The following is a 19545-nucleotide window of genomic DNA, read 5'->3' on the forward strand; positions in this document are numbered from 1 at the left end:
ACAAGAAAGACACTGGTATTCCATAGTATTACCCATTGCCTTTCATGCCTAGGACATTAGTGTTAGGGTAATTAAGCCATAATTCCCTGCTGTTCACAGGCCTCCTCCCACCTTTAACCCTTTCAGGGTCGACAGGCCCTCTCCCAGACTTGTTCTCAGGGTCGACAAATTTAAAAAAAAAAAAAAATTATTTTTTCTTATGAAAAGATAGAGAATCTTTTCCCGATCATAATGACACCAAAAGTACGAAATTTGATGGAAAACTTACGGAATTATGCTCTCACAAAATTAGTGGTCTCGACGATGTTTACACATCAGTGATTTTGCCCACTTTGAGCCCTATTTTCAACCAATTCCAGTGTACTAGTCGACAAAAATCATAACTATTTCGCTAGAACTCGATTTTTTTTGTATCGAATGAGTACAAGAAACCACCCATTTACCGATTTCAACTATCCAATAAAGTGGTCAGAATTTAGCAATTTTGCCAATTTCACACAAATTTCAAAAGATGCCAATTTCCAAATAGGGTCCAGAATAAACAAGAAAGACATTCCTGGCACTAAAATAACATTTTCTCTGTTCATTAGTCACATCCCCATGCCCCTCTTACATTCTTTTGCTTTCCACTTTGAATTTTTATTCTCATAAAAAATAGAAGATTTACTGTTATGCAGACTGCTGCATTGGTGTAGAAATGGTATAAATAATATCAGTGCACTTGTGAAAGAATATTAGACTCACCAGTTGACGTGTATTGGATGCGTAGTAAAAATCGATGATTTCTGCTACTTTGAGCTCAATTTCAAGGTACTTTTCATTGTAAAACCAATCAAAATCGTCTCAATTTCTGTAATATGTCTTCCATTCTATAAAATGAGACCAGGAAAACTAGAATACCCTCATAAATACCATACGAAAATACAGTGCAAACTCGCTTTTTTAAACCAAAAACACTGTCAGTTTTTTTCTCATTATGCACTGTGTGCTGCAGGATTTTTTTTATACTGCACACACTGACCACATAGACCCATTCTTTCATATGTAGGCCTACCAGCTTTCTCTCACTAGATTTGAGGGTGCTAGAATTTAGGCATACTTGTAGGTCAAAAACCCTGATGTGTAAGCCGTACTAGTACGTCAGAAACACTGAAAGGGTTATCTACTGAATGACCATCTAGTACAGGAGTTCTTGATTAATATAGACTATTTTTAGAGTTCTTGATCACACACATGAGCAAGTGCATTTCATACTCATTCAGTGTCTGTGACATTGCATTTCCTACAAGACTGACACTTATGCAGACAGCAACGTAAGGATCTTGCTCTTTTTTTTTTTATGTACCCTTTTTTCTCTTGAGAATGTAAAGGTCAGTATTTCATTAGATTACACTTTGTGATGCAAGATGTTTGCTAAGATCACTTTGGAAGATGTTTAGTTATGTAGTACTGAAATCCAATTATAGGGTTGCATACAGGAGACAAGAACTTCTTTTCATATCTTTTATTGTACTCAAGTCATGATTAGCAATATCATTTTATGGATGGGGTCAGTTCTGGCTAATCACAGGACTGGCAAAAGTGAAGAGTTGCTCCAATAATTTGAAGTCTCATTAACCAAGGAGGCTCTTACCTATAATCAATGTCATTCATCTGATATCATCGCTTCCTTTTATCAACAGAGAGGTAAGGTGATGCTGATATTAAGAGCATTTCAGACACAAGGGCCTTACTTTGCTCCAAGGAGAGAGCCCTTTCAAGCCAAGACCAAAAATATGTCACGTGCTGTACTTAGAGTTTCCTACCTTCTGGTTTTCAGCTGCAGTCGTCATTTACAGTGCTAGTGATGGGATTCCTGCATTATTATTCTTCTTTCAACAAACCGGTTGTATCCCACTGAGGCAGGGTGACCCAAAAAGAAAGAAAATCCCAAAAAAGAAAGTACTTTCATCATCATTCAACACTTTCACCTCACTCATACATAATCACTGTCTTAGCAGAGGCGCTCAGATACGACAGTTCAGAAGTCCCTCCAAACTGCCAATACTCCAAACCTCTTCTTTAATGTGCAGGCATTGTACTTTCCATTTCCAGGACTCAAGTCCGGCTAACCGGTTTCCCTGAATCCCTTCACAAAATATTACCCTGCTCACACTCCAACAGCTCATCAGGTCTCAAAAACCATTCGTCTCCATTCACTCCTATCTAACACATACAGGAGGAAGAGTTACTTGCCCCATGCTTCTGGCATGTTAGTTGCCTTTTACAACACACATGGCTTATGGAGGAAGAATTCTGTTCCATTTCCCCATGGAAATAAGAGAAAATAAGCAAGAACAAGAACTAGTAAGAAAATAGAAGAAAACCCAGAGGGGCATGTATTATTTATATGCTTGTACATGCATGTGTAGTGTGATCTAAGTGTAAGTAAAAGTAGCAAGACTTGCATGTTTATGAGACAGAAAAAAGACACCAGCAATCTTACCATCATGTAAAACAATTACAGGTTTCCGTTTTACAATCACTTGGCAACATCAAAACTGAACTCTATGCTGGCTGCAGTTTTAAATGTGAAAAATAATTGTCTGTGTAGAATTCAATGAACCACAGAAACTGCCACCCCCACATGTCAGTTGTTATTTCTCAGGATGTTAAAACCAGTGCTGGACACCCAAATGAACCTATCAATAATAAAATAAAACAGGGAATAAGAGAAAATGACAGGTAAAACAGAATCACTGAGCTGAAAGCGGTAGGTAAAGTTCATAAGACTGGTATTTCTGAAGTATAAACTGAGAAGTTATTTCTACAGGGTTTATCAAACCTTACACAGATAATAGACTTTCATACTTTCAACACAGTAATATAGGTTATTTATGATGGTCCTTTTATTTATCACAGCCCTGTACTTATTTATTTTCTCAGTTCACTTTTTTTTTTAAACACTGGCTATCTCCCACCAAGTCAGGGTGACCCGAAAAAGAAGAAATTAAAGTTTTTCTCCTTTGTACATTTAGTAATTGACACATGGGAGAAGGGGTTACTGTCCCTTGCTCCCTGCATTTCAGTCATCTCTTATGACACACTTGGCTTATGGAGTAAGGATTCTACTCCACTTTCCCATGGAGTTCTTCATATTACCTGATTATTTTTGCTTAGATGTCCTCTACCTTGAATTTATACAAGTGTTTCCATTTTTTGAGCCTATCATTTTTTTTTTTTGATTGATTTGCTCCCTTTATTTTGTATGCCATCCATTATTTCCTCTGCCATACTTTTGAGTTTGTTATTTTCTTTTGTATGATCATTGTTTTTCTTCTTAATTTTTGGTTTAAACATTTTAGTTTTTCATGTCATTTTTTTTTATCTTGCTTTCATGGTTTGACTCAGTTTTAGATCTTTAATTTTATAGCAACTTTTTGTTTGTAGCAAAACCAGAAAGTCATCTCCATTTGTTGCTAGTTACAATTGCTTCCTTTATTATTGATACCTCTTCATTTTCAGCAAGAATTTAAGGGTTTTATTAGAATTTAAAAGACAACAAATTATGAATATTTTAGGCAGTGGTATATCACTTGTTTTCTGAAGACCTAGTAGAGGATTATCTAGTAGGGTCATGCCAAAATATCAGTACATAATGGTATTGGCTATTTTTGATGGTATTGTTATCAGTGGGTATTGGCTAATTTTGATGGTACAGTAGGGCCCCACTTATACGGCAGGTTAGGTTCCAGGCTACCGCCGTAAAGTGGAACACCCTTTTTTTCCACTTATAAATGCATACAAACACTAGATAACAAGTTTACACTAACATATATTAAGTTAGCAATAGAACCAGGCATCAAAAAACAATAAAAAGTACAATACACACATAGTGCACTCATTACTTACCTTAAAATATTTATAGTCTTAATCTAGGGTGAGACAAGTAGTATTTATTGTAAGAAATCAAGTGTGGTATGTATGGTAGTCAGCCGGGCTATCATACCAGGCCACATAATATTCTATTATATTTAAGCATCGTAGAGCGATAAAATGCATATACAGTTTACTCATTACTTACCTTAAAATATTTGTAGTCTTAATCTAGGGTGAGATGAGTAGTATTTATTGTAAAAAATCAAGTGTGGTATGTATGGTAGTCAGCCGGGCTACCATACCAGGCCAACCCACCCACACATACTATTCTATGATATTTAAGCATCCCAGAGCGATAAAATGTATATACAGTTCACTCATTACTTACCTTAAAATATTTGTAGTCTTAATGTAGGGTCAGGAGTAAGTAAATGAGATAAAACGAATAAATGAGAGAGAGAAAGAATGAGTATACGAGAGAGGACAGGTGCAGAGTTATGTAAACAAACCAGGCGAACGTAAGTTTTGTAAACAAAAAAAGTGTACACGTCTGGTTTGTGTACAAGTTGTCTCTACATTGATACGGTAGAATAAATAAAGAAGAACACTCCCATTCTAATGTAACATCATTTTGAGAAGAAATGATGCTCTGAGTGAAGGCAATGGAAATAAGTCACTCTGACTTTTTTGGGCTATCCTGGGTTCTCTACACATATGTTGTTATGTATGATAATCTATGTAACTGTATTTGTGTATACCTGAATAAACTTACATACATACAAAAGGAATAATTTTCTACAGTTACCCCCAGTAACACATTTTCTCTTATGTTAGATTAGAGAAAATGTTATTCTTGGCATCACTTGTACAAGTTATCTGGCTACCACATCTCATATTTATGTTTATTTATTCTATTGTGGGATGTATTTATCATCTTTTTATGTTATGTATCGTGTTTATTATATAATTTTGAAAAAAATATCATGGATGGATTAATGAAAATGTATATATTAGCGTAATATACGACATTTAATGAGACTCGGTGATTATTATTATTATTTGTAATATGGCGTCACTTGTGCAAGTCGTCTGCTACCACATCTCACATTTATGTTTATTTATTCTACTGTGGGGTGTATTTATCATATTTATATGTTATGCATCATGTTTATTATATAATTTTGAAAAAATATCATAGATGGATTAATGAAAATGTGTATACTGCATTAACGTAATATACGACATTTAAATGAGACTCGATGATTATTATCATTACTAATATGACGTCTGGAGACCTAAGAGACTCTTACTGATTTTAATGTGTACCTGCATGCCAGCACAGTATGTAAGTTTATTTAGGTACAAGTATACATATGTATAATTATCAGAGTATATATAAAATATGAAATAACTTTTAAAAACACTTAAAATTTTGGAGTTTCCGGACAAAATGGAGAGATTTAGTGCTTACAGATCTCACAGAGAATGTAAACAAACCAGGTGGGGCACGGTGACCGTATTAGAAAGTCAGGTGGGGGGAGCCGTATATCGAGTTTTGGTCATAATTTGAAATGACCGTATTAGCGGAACGCCGTAAAGCGAAACGCCGTAAAGTGGGGCCCTACTGTATTGTTATTGGTATCAGTGAGTATTGGTGAATTTTGGTGGTATCAGTGGGTATGGGTTAATTTTGATGATATCTGTATTGATATTAGTGGGTATTGTCAAATTTTGTTGGTATTGGTATCGAACCCATAGCTTGCCATGGGTTTGAGGATTCCATGCTGTTGATCAGGTTTTAGTACCATGTTGGCAGTTATTTCTTTTGTAAGAAACACACCTTTAGGATTTTTCTGTTTATCTGTTTTTCTAAGGTTAGTGGATGAGTTTGGGAGTGTGTGTAAAGGTAGAAAGTTGAAAGTGAACATAGAAAAGAGTAAGGTGGTGAGGGTATCAAATGATTTAGATAAAGAAAAAATGGATATCAAATTGGGGAGGAGGAGTATGGAAGAAGTGAATGTTTTCAGATACTTGGGAGTTGACGTGTTGGCGGATGGATTTATGAAGGATGAGGTTAATCATAGAATTGATGAAGGAAAAAAGGTGAGTGGTGCGTTGAGGTATATGGAGTCAAAAAACATTATCTATGGAGGCAAAGAAGGGATTGTATGAAAGTATAGTAGTACCAACACTCTTATATGGGTGTGAAGCTTGGGTTGTGAATGCAGCAGTGAGGAGGCGGTTGGAGGCAGTGGAGATGTCCTGTCTAAGGGCAATGTGTGGTGTAAATATGCAGAAAATTCAGAGTGTGGAAATTAGGAGAAAGTGTGGAGTTAATAAAAGTATTAGTCAGAGGGCTGAAGAGGGGTTGTTGAGGTGGTTTGGTCATTTAGAGAGAATGGATCAAAGTAGAATGACATGGAGAGCATTTAAATCTGTAGGAGAAGGAAGGCGGGGTAGGGGGTCGTCCTCGAAAAGGTTGGAAGGAAGGGGTAAGGGAGGTTTTGTGGGCAAGGGGCTTGGACTTCCAGAAGGCGTGCATGAGCATGTTCGATAGGAGTGAATGGAGATAAATGGTATTTGGGACCTGACGTTCTGTTGGAGTGTGAGCAGGGTAACATTTAGTGAAGGGATTCAGGGAAACCGGTTATTTTTATATTGCCGGACTTGAGTCCTGTAAATGGGAAGTACAATGCCTGCACTCTAAAGGAGGGTTTTGGGATATTAGCAGTTTGGAGGGATATGTTGTGTATCTTTATATGTATATGCTTCTAAACTGTTGTGTTCTGAGCACCTCTGCAAAAACAGTGATTATGTGTGAGTGAGGTGAAAGTGTTGAATGATGATGAAAGTATTTTCTTTTTGGGGATTTTCTTTCTTTTTGGGTCACCCTGCCTCGGTGGGAGACGGCCAACTTATTGAAAAAAAAAAAATCTGTTTTTCTTTCTTCTTGTTCACTTTTTTTTTTTTTTACATTTGTGTATGTGCAATGTTTGTTTGAAAGAACGAGCTTTTATTAAATTTTGAAGCAAAGTTATTTCTTCTGTGTCTTGCAGTCGAACACAGTCACCATCGGTATTTGGAGGGCAGAATCTTCGGCTGGCAATGAGTCCTTCACCATCTCGATCTCCCGGGCCCCGCACACCTCGATCATCACAGTATACTTCTCTTAATGAAACCTTAACTGAGCCAGAACCTTTGGTTCCAGATATTTGCTTAGATCACCTCTGGACAGATCATTCCCTTGCCCGGGCCACAAAGGCTTTCCTTACAGAAGATAGTGTGGGTCAAAAATATCTATGTTTAATGCTCTCACAGGCAGGAATGCTTCGCTGTATTAAATATGATTATACCAATGATAAATCAAGTCTTATATTTGGCTCTATAGCCTCTGTAATTGCTAAAGATGCCTTACCAGTTAAAGCACTCCACATGATGATTGTTGTTGATGGAAGTAGTAGCGTATCCCTTTATACAGGGCCAGTTCATGTGAGTCGTATTAATCTTTGTGGATTACCTACATTCAACTCCTCTTTATTTAGAGATTTTTCGTCTTTGAATATATCATCGCGACTTCACAGTCCATCTACAACACCGCTTCGTCGATCAAGTCTTTTCACCTCTAGTAGACCCAGTTCATCTCTAGATGCAAAGTTTGAAGTTGGTCTTTCTCCAGTTATTACTGAGAAGTCACACATGGATGGATCTTTCACAGATGACCCAAGTCTGCCTCTTTCTTCATCTATTGTATCCCTGAGAGATCCTTCAGATACTAAAGTTACGTTGGAACATGCAAATGGCAATTTTTACAGAATAACTCTGCCAGAAATTGCATCATCTCCAGTTGTTAAACATTCTCTAGCTGCACTTAAATATGTTCTGCCTCGAGAGCCTGCACTTCAGTTAGTTAACAAGTGGTATTCAACTAGGAATGCTCCTGGATCTGGGGATTTTTCTCCTCAGGGAGAATGGACTATGTTTTCAATGATGCTTTTATCAATGATAGGCTATGACACAGACAAATTAGCTTTAACATGTCCAGTAGAATCCTCTGACTCATGTAACACTCTCGTAGCTACAAAGAAGTTTCGTGCAGCTGAGAGTGGCTCGGATAATGATTGGGAGTACATGTTGTCTTCACCCTTTCATATGGCTGCTGGAAACAGTCTGAGTGAAATGCTGGGATTACAAAAAGTGGGGGTGATGCAGAAACCAAAAGAAGTCAATAAAGGTACAGTGCATACAAGATCACCTTTGTTCTCACATCTCCCGGCAATATTCTTTGCACTTCATTTAGTATATGAAGAATTTAAATTGAACATTTTAAATTGGGAATTTTGCAGTCTCCTTGTTACTTGTCTGGATCAACTAGCTTCAGATCTTCGCCTTACTCAATATCTGCACCATTATTGGAGAGATTTTCCCACTGTGTGTCCATTACATGGTCCACCATCACAGGTACCACTGGAGGAGGCAAAAAAATTAACTTATGCTAGTTATTTTACTGAGAAACCTCCTCATGTGTTAGCCCACTTGTATGCAATAATGGGAGGTATTGAACCTGAGCCTTTCCCATACATTCCTGAAGTGTGCACAACAACCAAAAATCTGATGCTGCTGTACTCTGTTGCAGCAGCAGATTGTGGCTTACAAAATATTCCCATGGAGCGCTTTTTGAAACAGATTAGCTCAAGTAACGTGAAACCATTTTTTTCAGCTGATGTATCACTTAACTTACAAAATTATTGTGAAAATAATCCCAAAATCCATGAGAAGATAGTTCTTTTAACAGACCAACTTGGATTAACTGTCAGGGATATCCAGCTCCTCTCTCCTGGAGTTTCTCTGGTCCTTATGAACGCACAGCACCTTTGTCGTACTTGGCCTCCTCAGAATTGGCCAGCCTCTGCTTATCACCTCATCCACAGACCTGATCTTGTTGCTCACAGGGAAGAAGATGCAAAAAATGAAAATGACAGTGGAAAGAAGCCAAAAGATCCATTTAATATAAAGGTAAGAATGCAAGAAGAAAAGAAAGTCTCACAGTCATCTACCAAGGAAGAAGAAGATGGCATGGAAACCTTGGATACAGACATGCTGGCTCTAAGGTGGCGTGAAGATCAACGCATAGCTGAAGTACGCCGTATGCTCTGCTCATCCCGTGCTGTTACAATTAGTGCTGTTCAACGGCCGGAGGTGTCTGATCATGATTTTCTAGAAGAGCAAGAGAGACATTTGTATGCCCTCTGCATTAGGACTATGTCACTACCTATTGGACGAGGTATGTTCACTCTGTTTACTTCTTCCCCAATAATTACAGAAACGCTTCCAATACCCAAGCTCAATCTCTCAGGCAAAGCTCCCCCAAGAGGAACAACTATTGACCTTTCCAACATTGAAGTACCTCCAAATATGGATATGTGGCCACATTTCCACAATGGTGTTGCAGCAGGACTGAAAATTGCTCCCAACTGTGGAGAAATTGATTCCACATGGATTGTGTACAATAAACCAAAAGGATCGTTGGATAATCCAACTGAACATGCTGGATTTCTCATGGCCCTTGGACTCAATGGTCATCTTCGAAACCTTGCAACTGTCAACATGCATGATTATTTAGCACGAGGGCATGAAATGACATGTGTTGGACTACTGCTTGGCATATCTGTAGCTAAGCGAGGAACATTGGACATTCAGACTACAAAGCTACTCAGTGTTCACCTTGAGTGTCTTCTGCCACCAACATCAACTGAGCTAGATGTTCCTCACACTGTTCAAGTATGTCATATATTATTAGTTTCTTAATGAATTGGTAGTACAGTATAAAATTTGTGCTAAATTGCCACAGGTGAACATGTGTATGGTTTCATTATTTATTGCTACATGTAATTATTTATTTCTCGAGGAGCAGAGCTATGATCATAGTATCCCATCTTTGGTAATCATTTCATCATATAGTTTTTGCTAAAATTTATGGTTATTGTAGCACTTGCTACCTCCTCTTTTAATCCATTCCTTTGTTCTACTAATCTGTTTAGCAAGAAAAACTTAAAAGTATCTTTTTGGCTTCACTTTTTTTTCCTCAGTTACAACTGTGACTGTTAGGTAAGACACACATGCAACAGTTAGGTATCTTCATTTCAAAACGTTTAGCCTACACAGTAGGCTTCTTCAGTTGAGTACAGAAAAGTTGATAGAAGCAGAAGAGACGTGAAGATGATGTAATCAGTCCATCACCCTTGAAGTTTTGAGGTGGTCAGTCCCTCAGTCTGGAGAAAAGTATTGTTCCATAGTCTGAAACAATATGGAGTTGAAGTGACAGGATGGAGCCTTATATACCATCAGGTGGTGAGATGTAGGCCACTAGTAGAGGTAAGAATGTAGTCGTTGGGAGGTGACATCCCTCTCAATTCCAGCCATTCTCACTAGTAGACGTTGTTCAAGTTGTTTTCTGTTCTGTACCAAGATACCATTGTGTTGCAGTGTCTGACAGAATGAATATTAAAATGGTATAAAATACCTACAGGTTATTAGGTAAGACACATATGCAACAGTTAGATATCTTCATTTCGAAACGTTTCGCCTACACAGTAGGCTTCTTCAGTCGAGTACAGAAAAGTTGATAGAAGCAGAAGAGACGTGAAGACGATGTAATCAGTCCATCACCCTTAAAGTTTTGAGGTGGTCAGTCCCTTAGTCTGGAGAAGAGTATTGTTCCATAGTCTGAAACAATATCATATTGTTTCAGACTATGGAACAATACTCTTCTCCAGACTAAGGGACTGTCCACCTCAAAACTTTAAGGGTGATGGACTGATTACATTGTCTTCACATCTCTTCTGCTTCTATCAACTTTTCTGTACTCGACTGAAGAAGCCTACTGTGTAGGTGAAACGTTTCGAAATAAAGATATCTAACTGTTGTATATGTGTCTTACCTAATAACCTGTCGGTATTTTATATATACCATTTTAATATTCACTCTGTCAGACACTGCACCACAATGGTATCTTGGTACAGAACAGAAAACAGCTTGGATAACATCTACTAGTGAGAATAGCTGGATTTGAGAGGGCCGTGGCCTACATCTCACCTCCTGGCGGTATATAAGGCTCGATCCTGTCACTTTAACTCCATATTGTTTCAGACTGTGGAACAATACTCTTCTCCAGACTGAGGGACCGACCACCTAGTACCACCTAGTACCGAACTTGCACACGAAAATCACTCACTACGAAAGCAAAAGACTTGGCAGACGATGCACCATCCCCCCAATGAAAAGCAGGGGTGTCACTAGCACGTTAAGAGACCATACAATAAGTGTCAGGGGCCCGAGACTGTTCAACTGCCTCCCAGCACACATAAGGGGGATTACCAACAGACCCCTGGCAGTCTTCAAGCTGGCACTGGACAAGCACCTAAAGTCAGTTCCTGATCAGCCGGGCTGTGGCTCGTACGTTGGTTTGCGTGCAGCCAGCAGCAACAGCCTGGTTGATCAGGCGCTGATCCACCAGGAGGCCTGGTCACAGACCGGGCCGCGGGGGCGTTGACCCCCGAAACTCTCTCCAGGTAAACTCCAGGAAAACCTCAAAACTTCAAGGGTGATGGACTGATTACATCGTCTTCACGACTCTTCTGCTTCTATCAACTTTTCTGTACTCGACTGAAGAAGCCTCTTGTGTAGGCGAAACATTTCAAAATAAAGATACCTAACTGTTGCATGTGTGTCTTGCCTAACAACCTGACGGTATTTTATACCATTTTAATATTCACAATTGTGACTACTTGCTAACCCAGTTGAAGTTACAGTACTCTACTATATACGTATACTAATGAATCTTCTCTTCTTAGTCTTTTTTGTTCTTTTATGTGCAAGTTATCATTTATTTTTGTCTTAAGTAGATTCTCATAGATTTTTTTTTTACATGCACAGGTTGCAGCTATCATTGGAGTGGGACTAGTTTACCAAGACACTGCTCATCGACACATGGCAGAAGTCCTACTGCAAGAAATTGGTCGCCCACCAGGCCCAGAAATGGAAAATTCAAATGATCGAGAGTCTTATTCTTTGGCTGCTGGACTTGCTCTTGGCTTAGTATTATTTGGGAGAGGTGGAGAAGCTGCTGGCTTTACAGATCTTAATATTGCAGGAGAACTGTATCACTATATTGAAGGCGGACACAAGAAACCACTTTTTGGCATCCACAAAGATAAATATAAGTCGCCAAGTTATCAGATAAAAGTGAGTCTTGTAATTCAGTACTGCATATGTACTGGTACTGTACTCACCTAATTCACCTAATTGTGGTTGCAGGGGTCGAGACTCAGCTCCTGGCCCCGCCTCTTTACCAACCGCTACTAGGTCCTCTCTCCCCCTGCTCCATGAGCTTTATCATACCTCATCTTAAAACTATGTATAGTTCCTGCCTCCACTACATCGCTTGCCAGACTATTCCACTTCCTAACTACTCTATGACTGAAGAAATACTTCCTAACATCAGTGTGTGAGGATTTACCTGTTTTAATTATATACATCTTTCTTCTTTCAACAAACCAGCTGTATCTCACCAAGGCAGGGTGGCCCAAAAAGAAAAACAAAAGTTTCTCTTTCTAAATTTAATAATTTATACAGGAAAAGGGGTTGCTAGCCCCTTGGTCTCTGCATGCATGGTTGACAGAGGAAGAATTCTGTTTCACTTCCCCATGGAGATAAGCAGAAATAAACAAGAAGAACTAGGAAGAAAATAGAAGAAAACCCATATGCTTGTACATGCATATTTAGTGTGATCTACGTGTAAGTAGAAGTAGTAAGATGTACCTGAAACTTGCATGTTTATGAGGCAGAAAAAGGTCACCAGCAATCCTACCATCATGTAAAACAGTTACAGGTTTTCATTTCACACTCACTTGGCAGGACGGTAGTACCTCCCTGGGCGGTCGCTGTCTACCAATCTACTACCTACAACTATCTACCTCTGTTGTAAAAGAATTTTTGTAGTTTGCAGTTGATGCCTGTTCTTGTTAATGGGGCTAAAAATAATCTTTATTTTTTAAAACACATTTGTTATTTCCCAGTAATGCAGGGTGACCCAAAGAAGGAAACACTCATCATCATTCAATTCTACATTGGTTGTCCTTCCAGAAGTTCAGTGACACATTACAATTCAAGTGACACTCCAAACTGTAACATTCTCAACCATCCTTTGGAGTGTACACACTGTACTTTCCACTTCCAGTGCTCAAGCCCACTAATATCTTCAATATATGTAGTACAGTAGGACCCCCATATCCATGGGGACACGTTCCAAGGACCTGCTGTGGATACCAATACCACAGATAATAATAAACCCTATACAGTGGTCCCTCGTTTTTCATAATTAATCCGTTCCTGGAGCCGTTACCATAAACGAAATTTATGATTTGCGAATCAATTTTCCCCATAAGAAATAATGTAAATACAATTAATCCGTTCCTGACACCCAGAAGTATTAAAACAAAAAAATTTTTTACATGAAATATACATATAGTACATAAACAGTACATTGGGAAATGATGAATGAAACATTAACAGCATAACACTTACCTTTATTGGAGATTCTTCTTAGTGTATGGGAGACTGGAGGAGGAGAGAGATTGGATTGTTTACAGTTTGGAAGGGGAATCCCCTTCCAGCTACACCTCAGGTACCAATTGCTTCTCTGGGGTTGCTTCTCTTCTCTGTTTCTTAATGCCACTAGGACCACCTTGAGAGTCACTCTAGTCCTGTCTCGCAAAGTAACTGTGGAGAGAGCTCTGTTTCTGGCGTCTCTTTAACACTTACCGAAAAGGGCCCAAGACTTTGTCACTGTACATATTTCTCACCTTCTTTACCACAGGCTTGGCACTAGGAGCTTTCTTTGGAGCCATGGTTAATTGCAAGCACTAAAATGAGTGGAATATTATGAAATATTTCGTAGGAGCACTTGAGGGGACCTTCACTCACTGGTAAACAATGCCAGACTGGCTGGGTAGGGACGCCGCCCTGGCTCACACCGTGCATACGCGTCCCAGACGAACTACTATTCGTGAGTCAACCTATGAAAAACGAGCCCATGTTTATACGAAAATACCCCTATGATTGACGAAATTTACGATTGCCGAGAACTACGAAAAGCGAGGGACCACTGTATATAAGTCACTGATGGGAAACATTTCACGGCTTCTCTTAGGTTTTGAAGAGCTGCCAACTTCTCTACTTTTTGTGGCCATTGTTATATGAAATTAAGGGGTATTTTTGGGCCACAGTAAACTGTGGATAACTGAAACCACAGATACCGAATCATTGGATATGGGGTTCTGCTGTATAATGGCTGATTCCACTTGCTCTCTTGAACTGTCTTCCACACCACTCATTGTTCACATGTATTTACATAATCATTTGCTCCACATACAGCTGTATCTGTTTACCTGATTCCCATTTTACTATCCCTTCTTTTTCATATAGGGCTTTCTTTGACTCAGTGATTGTGTTGTATCATGTTTTTTTTTTTTTTTTTTTTTTTTTTTTTTTTTTTTTTTTTTTTTTTTTTTTTTTAAAGAGTCCCATTTCTGTGGTCATATCTTAACACGGTTTTCTTCTTTCAAATGTCTTTCATGCATTGTGCATCTATAAGCTTATTCCACACTTGTGCATAGTGGAACAGACAGCAGGAGCAAGTTCTCTAAGTAATAAAAAGCAGCTAAGGTGGTTTATTTTTGTACATCACCAGTATTTTTTATTGGTAATAGTAATTACAGTCCTAGGTAATAGGTTGGTAGATGGCAACCACCCAGGAAGGTACTACCGCCCTGCCAAGTGCCAAGCGAGTGTGCAATGGAAACCTGTAATTGTTTTATACGATGGTATGATTGCTGGTGCCTTTTTTCCATCTCATAGACATGCAAGGTTTCAGGTATGTCTTGCTACTTCTACTTACACTTAGGTCACACTACACATGCATGTGCAAGCATATGTATACACACCCCTCTGGGTTTTCTTTTCTTTTTCTTATTAGTTCTTATCCTTGTTTATTTCCTCTTATCTCCATGGGTGAGCGCAACAGAATTCTTCCTCCATAAGCCATGTGTGTCGTAAGAGGCAACTAAAATGTTGGGAGCAAGAGGCTAGTAACCCCTTCTCCTGTATATATTACTAAAGTTAAGAAGAGAAACTTTTGTTTTTCTTTTTGGGCTCTGGTGGCCTGGTGGTTAACGCTCTCGCTTCACACGGTGAGGGCCTGGGTTCGATTCCCAGCCAGAGTAGAAACATTGGACGTGTTTCTTTCCACCTGTTGTCTATGTTCCCCATCAGTAAAATGGGTACCTGGGTGTTAGTCGACTGGTGTGGGTCGCATCCTGGGACACTGACCTAAGGAGGCCTGGTCACAGACCGGGCCGTGGGGGCGTTGACCCCCGGAACTCTCTCCAGATAAACTCCAGATAAACCCTGCTTTGGTGGGATACAGCCAGTTTGTTGAAAGAAGAAACGTGCAACATTTCAGATACGTCTTGCTACCTCTACTTACACTTAGGTCACACTACACATGCATGTACAAGCATATGTATACACACCTCTTTGGGTTTTGTATTTCCTTACTAGTTGTTGTTTGTTTCCTCTTATCTCCATGGGTAAGTGGAACAGAATTCTTTCTCTGTAAGCCATGCGTGTCGTAAGAGGCGACTAAAATGTTGTGAGCAAGGGGCTAGTAACCCTTTCTGTATAAATTACTAAATTTAAAAAGAGAAACTTTCGTTTTTCTTTTTAGGTCACACTTCCTTGGTGGGATACTGCTGGTTTGTTGAAAGAAGAATAGTATCATTTTACCCTCAGACTGTCCAAGCGTAGATCTACGTTCACGTGTGTAGTGCTCCGAACGTAGAACGACATTTTTTTTTTTACATTTGAAAGCATGTAAAATAAAATGCAGATCTATGTTCGGAGCATTACACACATGAACATAGATCTACATTTGGACAGTAAGGATTAAACAATGCATAGATATTTTGGGTTAATAGTTGTGTGTGCATCAATGAAATTTTTTTTGCCAGAGTTATGCATAACATTACTACATTAATGATATACAATACTGATGAATTAGACATGCCCGACACCTGGGTATTATTATTTTGAAGATGTTTCATCAGCCAGTGGCTTATTCACTTCAATACTAAGATACTATATGGAAAACAGTGGAAGATGATGTAATTATTCCCTCAGCCTTAAAGCTGTTCATTACCTTAGTTTTGATGAATCTCATGTTAATGAAAGCCACTTGGTGGCAAAAAGTTTTAAAAATTTAGATATCCAGGTGTTCATTAAGTGTCTAATTTATGTGCATAGCATTTTGGGGAGACTAGTGCCAGAATTAAACTTAGTGAAATACCTGTAGAGAATCAAGAGAATGTTTGTATCTTGTCTTCCACTTGACAGGAGGGTGACTGTGTCAACATCGATGTAACTGCTCCAGGAGCCACCTTAGCGTTGGGGATGATATATTTTCAGAGTAATAACAAGGCAATTGCTGAGTGGATGCTTGCCCCAAGCACTCCGTATCTATTAGACCAGGTACAAAACTTAAGACTTGTATGTTTAATTCTAAGCACAGCTGATAAAAGGATGTTTATTTAATTACATCTGATATAATGATGTTTATTTCTGAACCCATCTGATATAAGGATGTTTATTTCTAAATGCATCTGATATAAGGAAATAGAATGCCTCCACTTTAAAGGAGGGGTTTGGGATATTGGCTGTTTGGAGTGTCATCTAAACTGTCATATCTGAGTGTCTCTGCGAAGACAGTGATTATGTGTGAATGATGGTGAAAGTGCTTCTTTCTTTTTTGGATCACCCTGCCTTGGTGGGAGATGGCCATTGTGTTAAAAAAAAAAAAAGGTGTTTATTTCTGAATTCGTCTGATGTAACTACAGTATGTTTATTTGTGAATTCATCTGATGTAGCTATAATATATTTATTTCTGAACATATCTGATATAAGAGTGTTTCTGAATACATCTTATATAATGATGTTTATTTCTGAAGCCTACTGCTATAAAAATAATGTTAGGGTGTATCCAAACAAATTGATGTAAGGACATTTTTGAACACATCACTTGTTACAGTGGTTTTGAACATATATGATGTTTGGATATTTTTGAACATATTTTTTGTAAGGATGTACCTATATACATATGGTGTAAGTATGTTCCTGTATACATATGTTATAAGAATGTGTCTATATATATGTGATGTAAGGATGCTTCTTTATACATCTGCTGAAAGGATGTTTCTTTATACATCTGATGTAAGGATGTTTACATATCTGTTGTAAGGATGTTATTGAATTCATCTGATGTAAGGATACTTATGATCACCTTTGATGTAAGGCTGTATGATTCTCAACACATACATGTCAACTTAACTTCCACCTCACAAAATCCTTTCAGTGTATTAAACTAGAAAATAAAACCAATCTTTGTTACAGGTGAGGCCTGATTTTCTGCTGCTTCGTACAGTTGCTCTTGGACTTATCATGTGGGATTCTGTGATGCCAACATCTCAATGGATTGAGAGTCATGTGCCTCTGACAGTTCTCACTCATGTCCACCGAGGAGGTAATCAGTCTACACCAGGGATAGACTATGAATCTATGCATCAGGTTTGTTTGCGAACCATATTTCATATCCAGGGAAGGACTGGGTATAAAAATACATATTTTATGTACATTTCAGCTGCTACCTATTCTCAATTTTAGTTTGTCTTAAGATACTAAGGTAACACTTAAGAACCCTGCATGTAAGTATATTACTCCCCTGCATAATAAACATCTGCTTAGCTTAAATTTGACTAGCGCTTAAAAATACAAAGAGCATCAGAGCGGAACTTAGCCCATTTAACTACTTGCAACTTATAGCAGTTTCCTGAGCCAAAAAACATGGTAACTGTACAAGAAAATTTCATGCTTCTTAACTGATTTGTTGAAAAAAATATTGATCCATCACGTACACTAAACATTTATGTACAAAAATTAAATGCCTTCATAAAAAATGAGAAAAAGTCTGCTGTTAGCTTTTGGCAACAATAGCCTAGTTCATCAGCCTGAGGACAGGAAACCTAGCCTCAGGCTGAATTACAAGGAAAACAGTCTACGATATGTGCACCTTTAAATTCTGTCAAACTCTCCTAATTCCACCTATATGCTTCGCTGCATCAAACATAGAGCACTAAGCGAGTGCAACGTTGTTCATTTCATTCACAAATAACTCACACTTTGGAAAAAAAGTTCTAGATGACATTTCAGGCCATATTAGACCATTATGAATGCACAGCTGAGCAAGGTTGTGACTTGATAATGGTCCTGGACAGATCAAAACTTATCGAGTTTCCTCTTCAGAATGTTAGCTATTTGTTAATTGTTTCTGTCATGGTATTGTCATCACAGTATATGATAATATGAATAAAAAAACTGCATTTTATGTGCCTATACTTCCATCACATACATTTCACTGCCATGTAAGGCTCACCAAATGGTTGGGATTCAAACCCATGATGGGCCAGTCCTGAAATTAGTAGGCCCATGGTGATCCATGGTTTCAAATCCCACTTGTTCCATGAGTTATTTATAATCATTCTTCTTCTTCTCTCAACAAACCAGCCGTATCCCACCAAGGCAGGGTGGCCCATGAAGAAAAATGAAAGTTTTCCTCTTTAAAACTTAGTATTTTATACAGGAGAAGGGGTTACTAGCCCCTTGCTCCTGGCATTTTAGTCTCCTCTTACACCACACATGGCTTACAGAAGAATAATTCTGTTCCACTTTCCCATGGAGACAAAAGGAAATAAACAGGAACAAGAAGTAGTAAGAAAATAGAAGAAACCCCAGAGGGATGTGTATATATATATATGCTTGTATATGTATGTGTAGTGTGACCTAAGTGTAAGTAGAAGTAGCAAGACGTACCTGAAATCTTGCATATTTATGAGACAGAGAAAAGACACCAGCAATCCTACCATCATGTAAAACTAGTACAGGCTTTCATTTTACACTCACTTGGCAGGATGGTAGTAACATTTCTATCAGAGTTGTTTTCTTGATTTGATTAGTGTACAATTTGTTATAGTATATTTTATTTTTCTTTAAGATAATTTTATATTTCTCTTAGGCTTACTACAACATATTAGCTGGTGCCTGTATGGTCATTGGATTGAAGTTTGCTGGGTCAAGTAACAGTGAGGCCTTCCAGATTTTGTGGAAGTATACAAGGATGTTCACCAATTTCACCAAGAGGTATGACACAAAGTATATTGATCATATTTTTATGTGAAGTCTCTTAAAGTCAGTCAGGTTATGTCACTATGAATTTCAAAGTTGCTTGCTCCTCTTTAACAATGTACTGTTGTACTGCATATCTCTATTTACTTCTGTGTACTATTATCTTAGCTTCCATTTGCCTGTTCTCAGTAATACTTACATTAGGTAATAAAAATATTTACTCTAACCCTTGGTTTTTCAGCCCAGCTACCTTCTGAGTTCTTCTTTAACCCTTTCAGGGTTCAGAGGCCAAATTTCAAAGTGTTCACCAGGGTCCAAGAATTTTCAAAACATAATTTTGTTATTTTTTCTTATGAAATGGTAGAGAATCTTTTTCTGAAGGTAATAAAACAAAAAGTA

The 19545-nt window shown here is 38.3% G+C and overlaps 1 protein-coding gene across 3 annotated transcripts in view; it reads left to right on the plus strand.

Moving 5' to 3' along the window:
• The window catches only part of shtd (anaphase promoting complex subunit 1), a 148066-nt gene that overhangs the window by 25970 nt on the left and 102551 nt on the right, over positions 1-19545 (plus strand). For all 3 annotated transcript variants that reach the window (XM_070101086.1, XM_070101096.1, XM_070101090.1), the window contains exons 8-12: positions 6915-9636; positions 11791-12099; positions 16306-16440; positions 17359-17532; positions 19037-19161. In XM_070101086.1, coding sequence (XP_069957187.1) covers positions 6915-9636; positions 11791-12099; positions 16306-16440; positions 17359-17532; positions 19037-19161 — 3465 coding nt within the window. The remainder of the gene's footprint in view (positions 1-6914; positions 9637-11790; positions 12100-16305; positions 16441-17358; positions 17533-19036; positions 19162-19545) is intronic.

The sequence above is a fragment of the Cherax quadricarinatus genome, chromosome 5 (assembly GCF_038502225.1).
Source record: "Cherax quadricarinatus isolate ZL_2023a chromosome 5, ASM3850222v1, whole genome shotgun sequence".
Lineage (NCBI taxonomy): Eukaryota > Metazoa > Arthropoda > Malacostraca > Decapoda > Parastacidae > Cherax > Cherax quadricarinatus.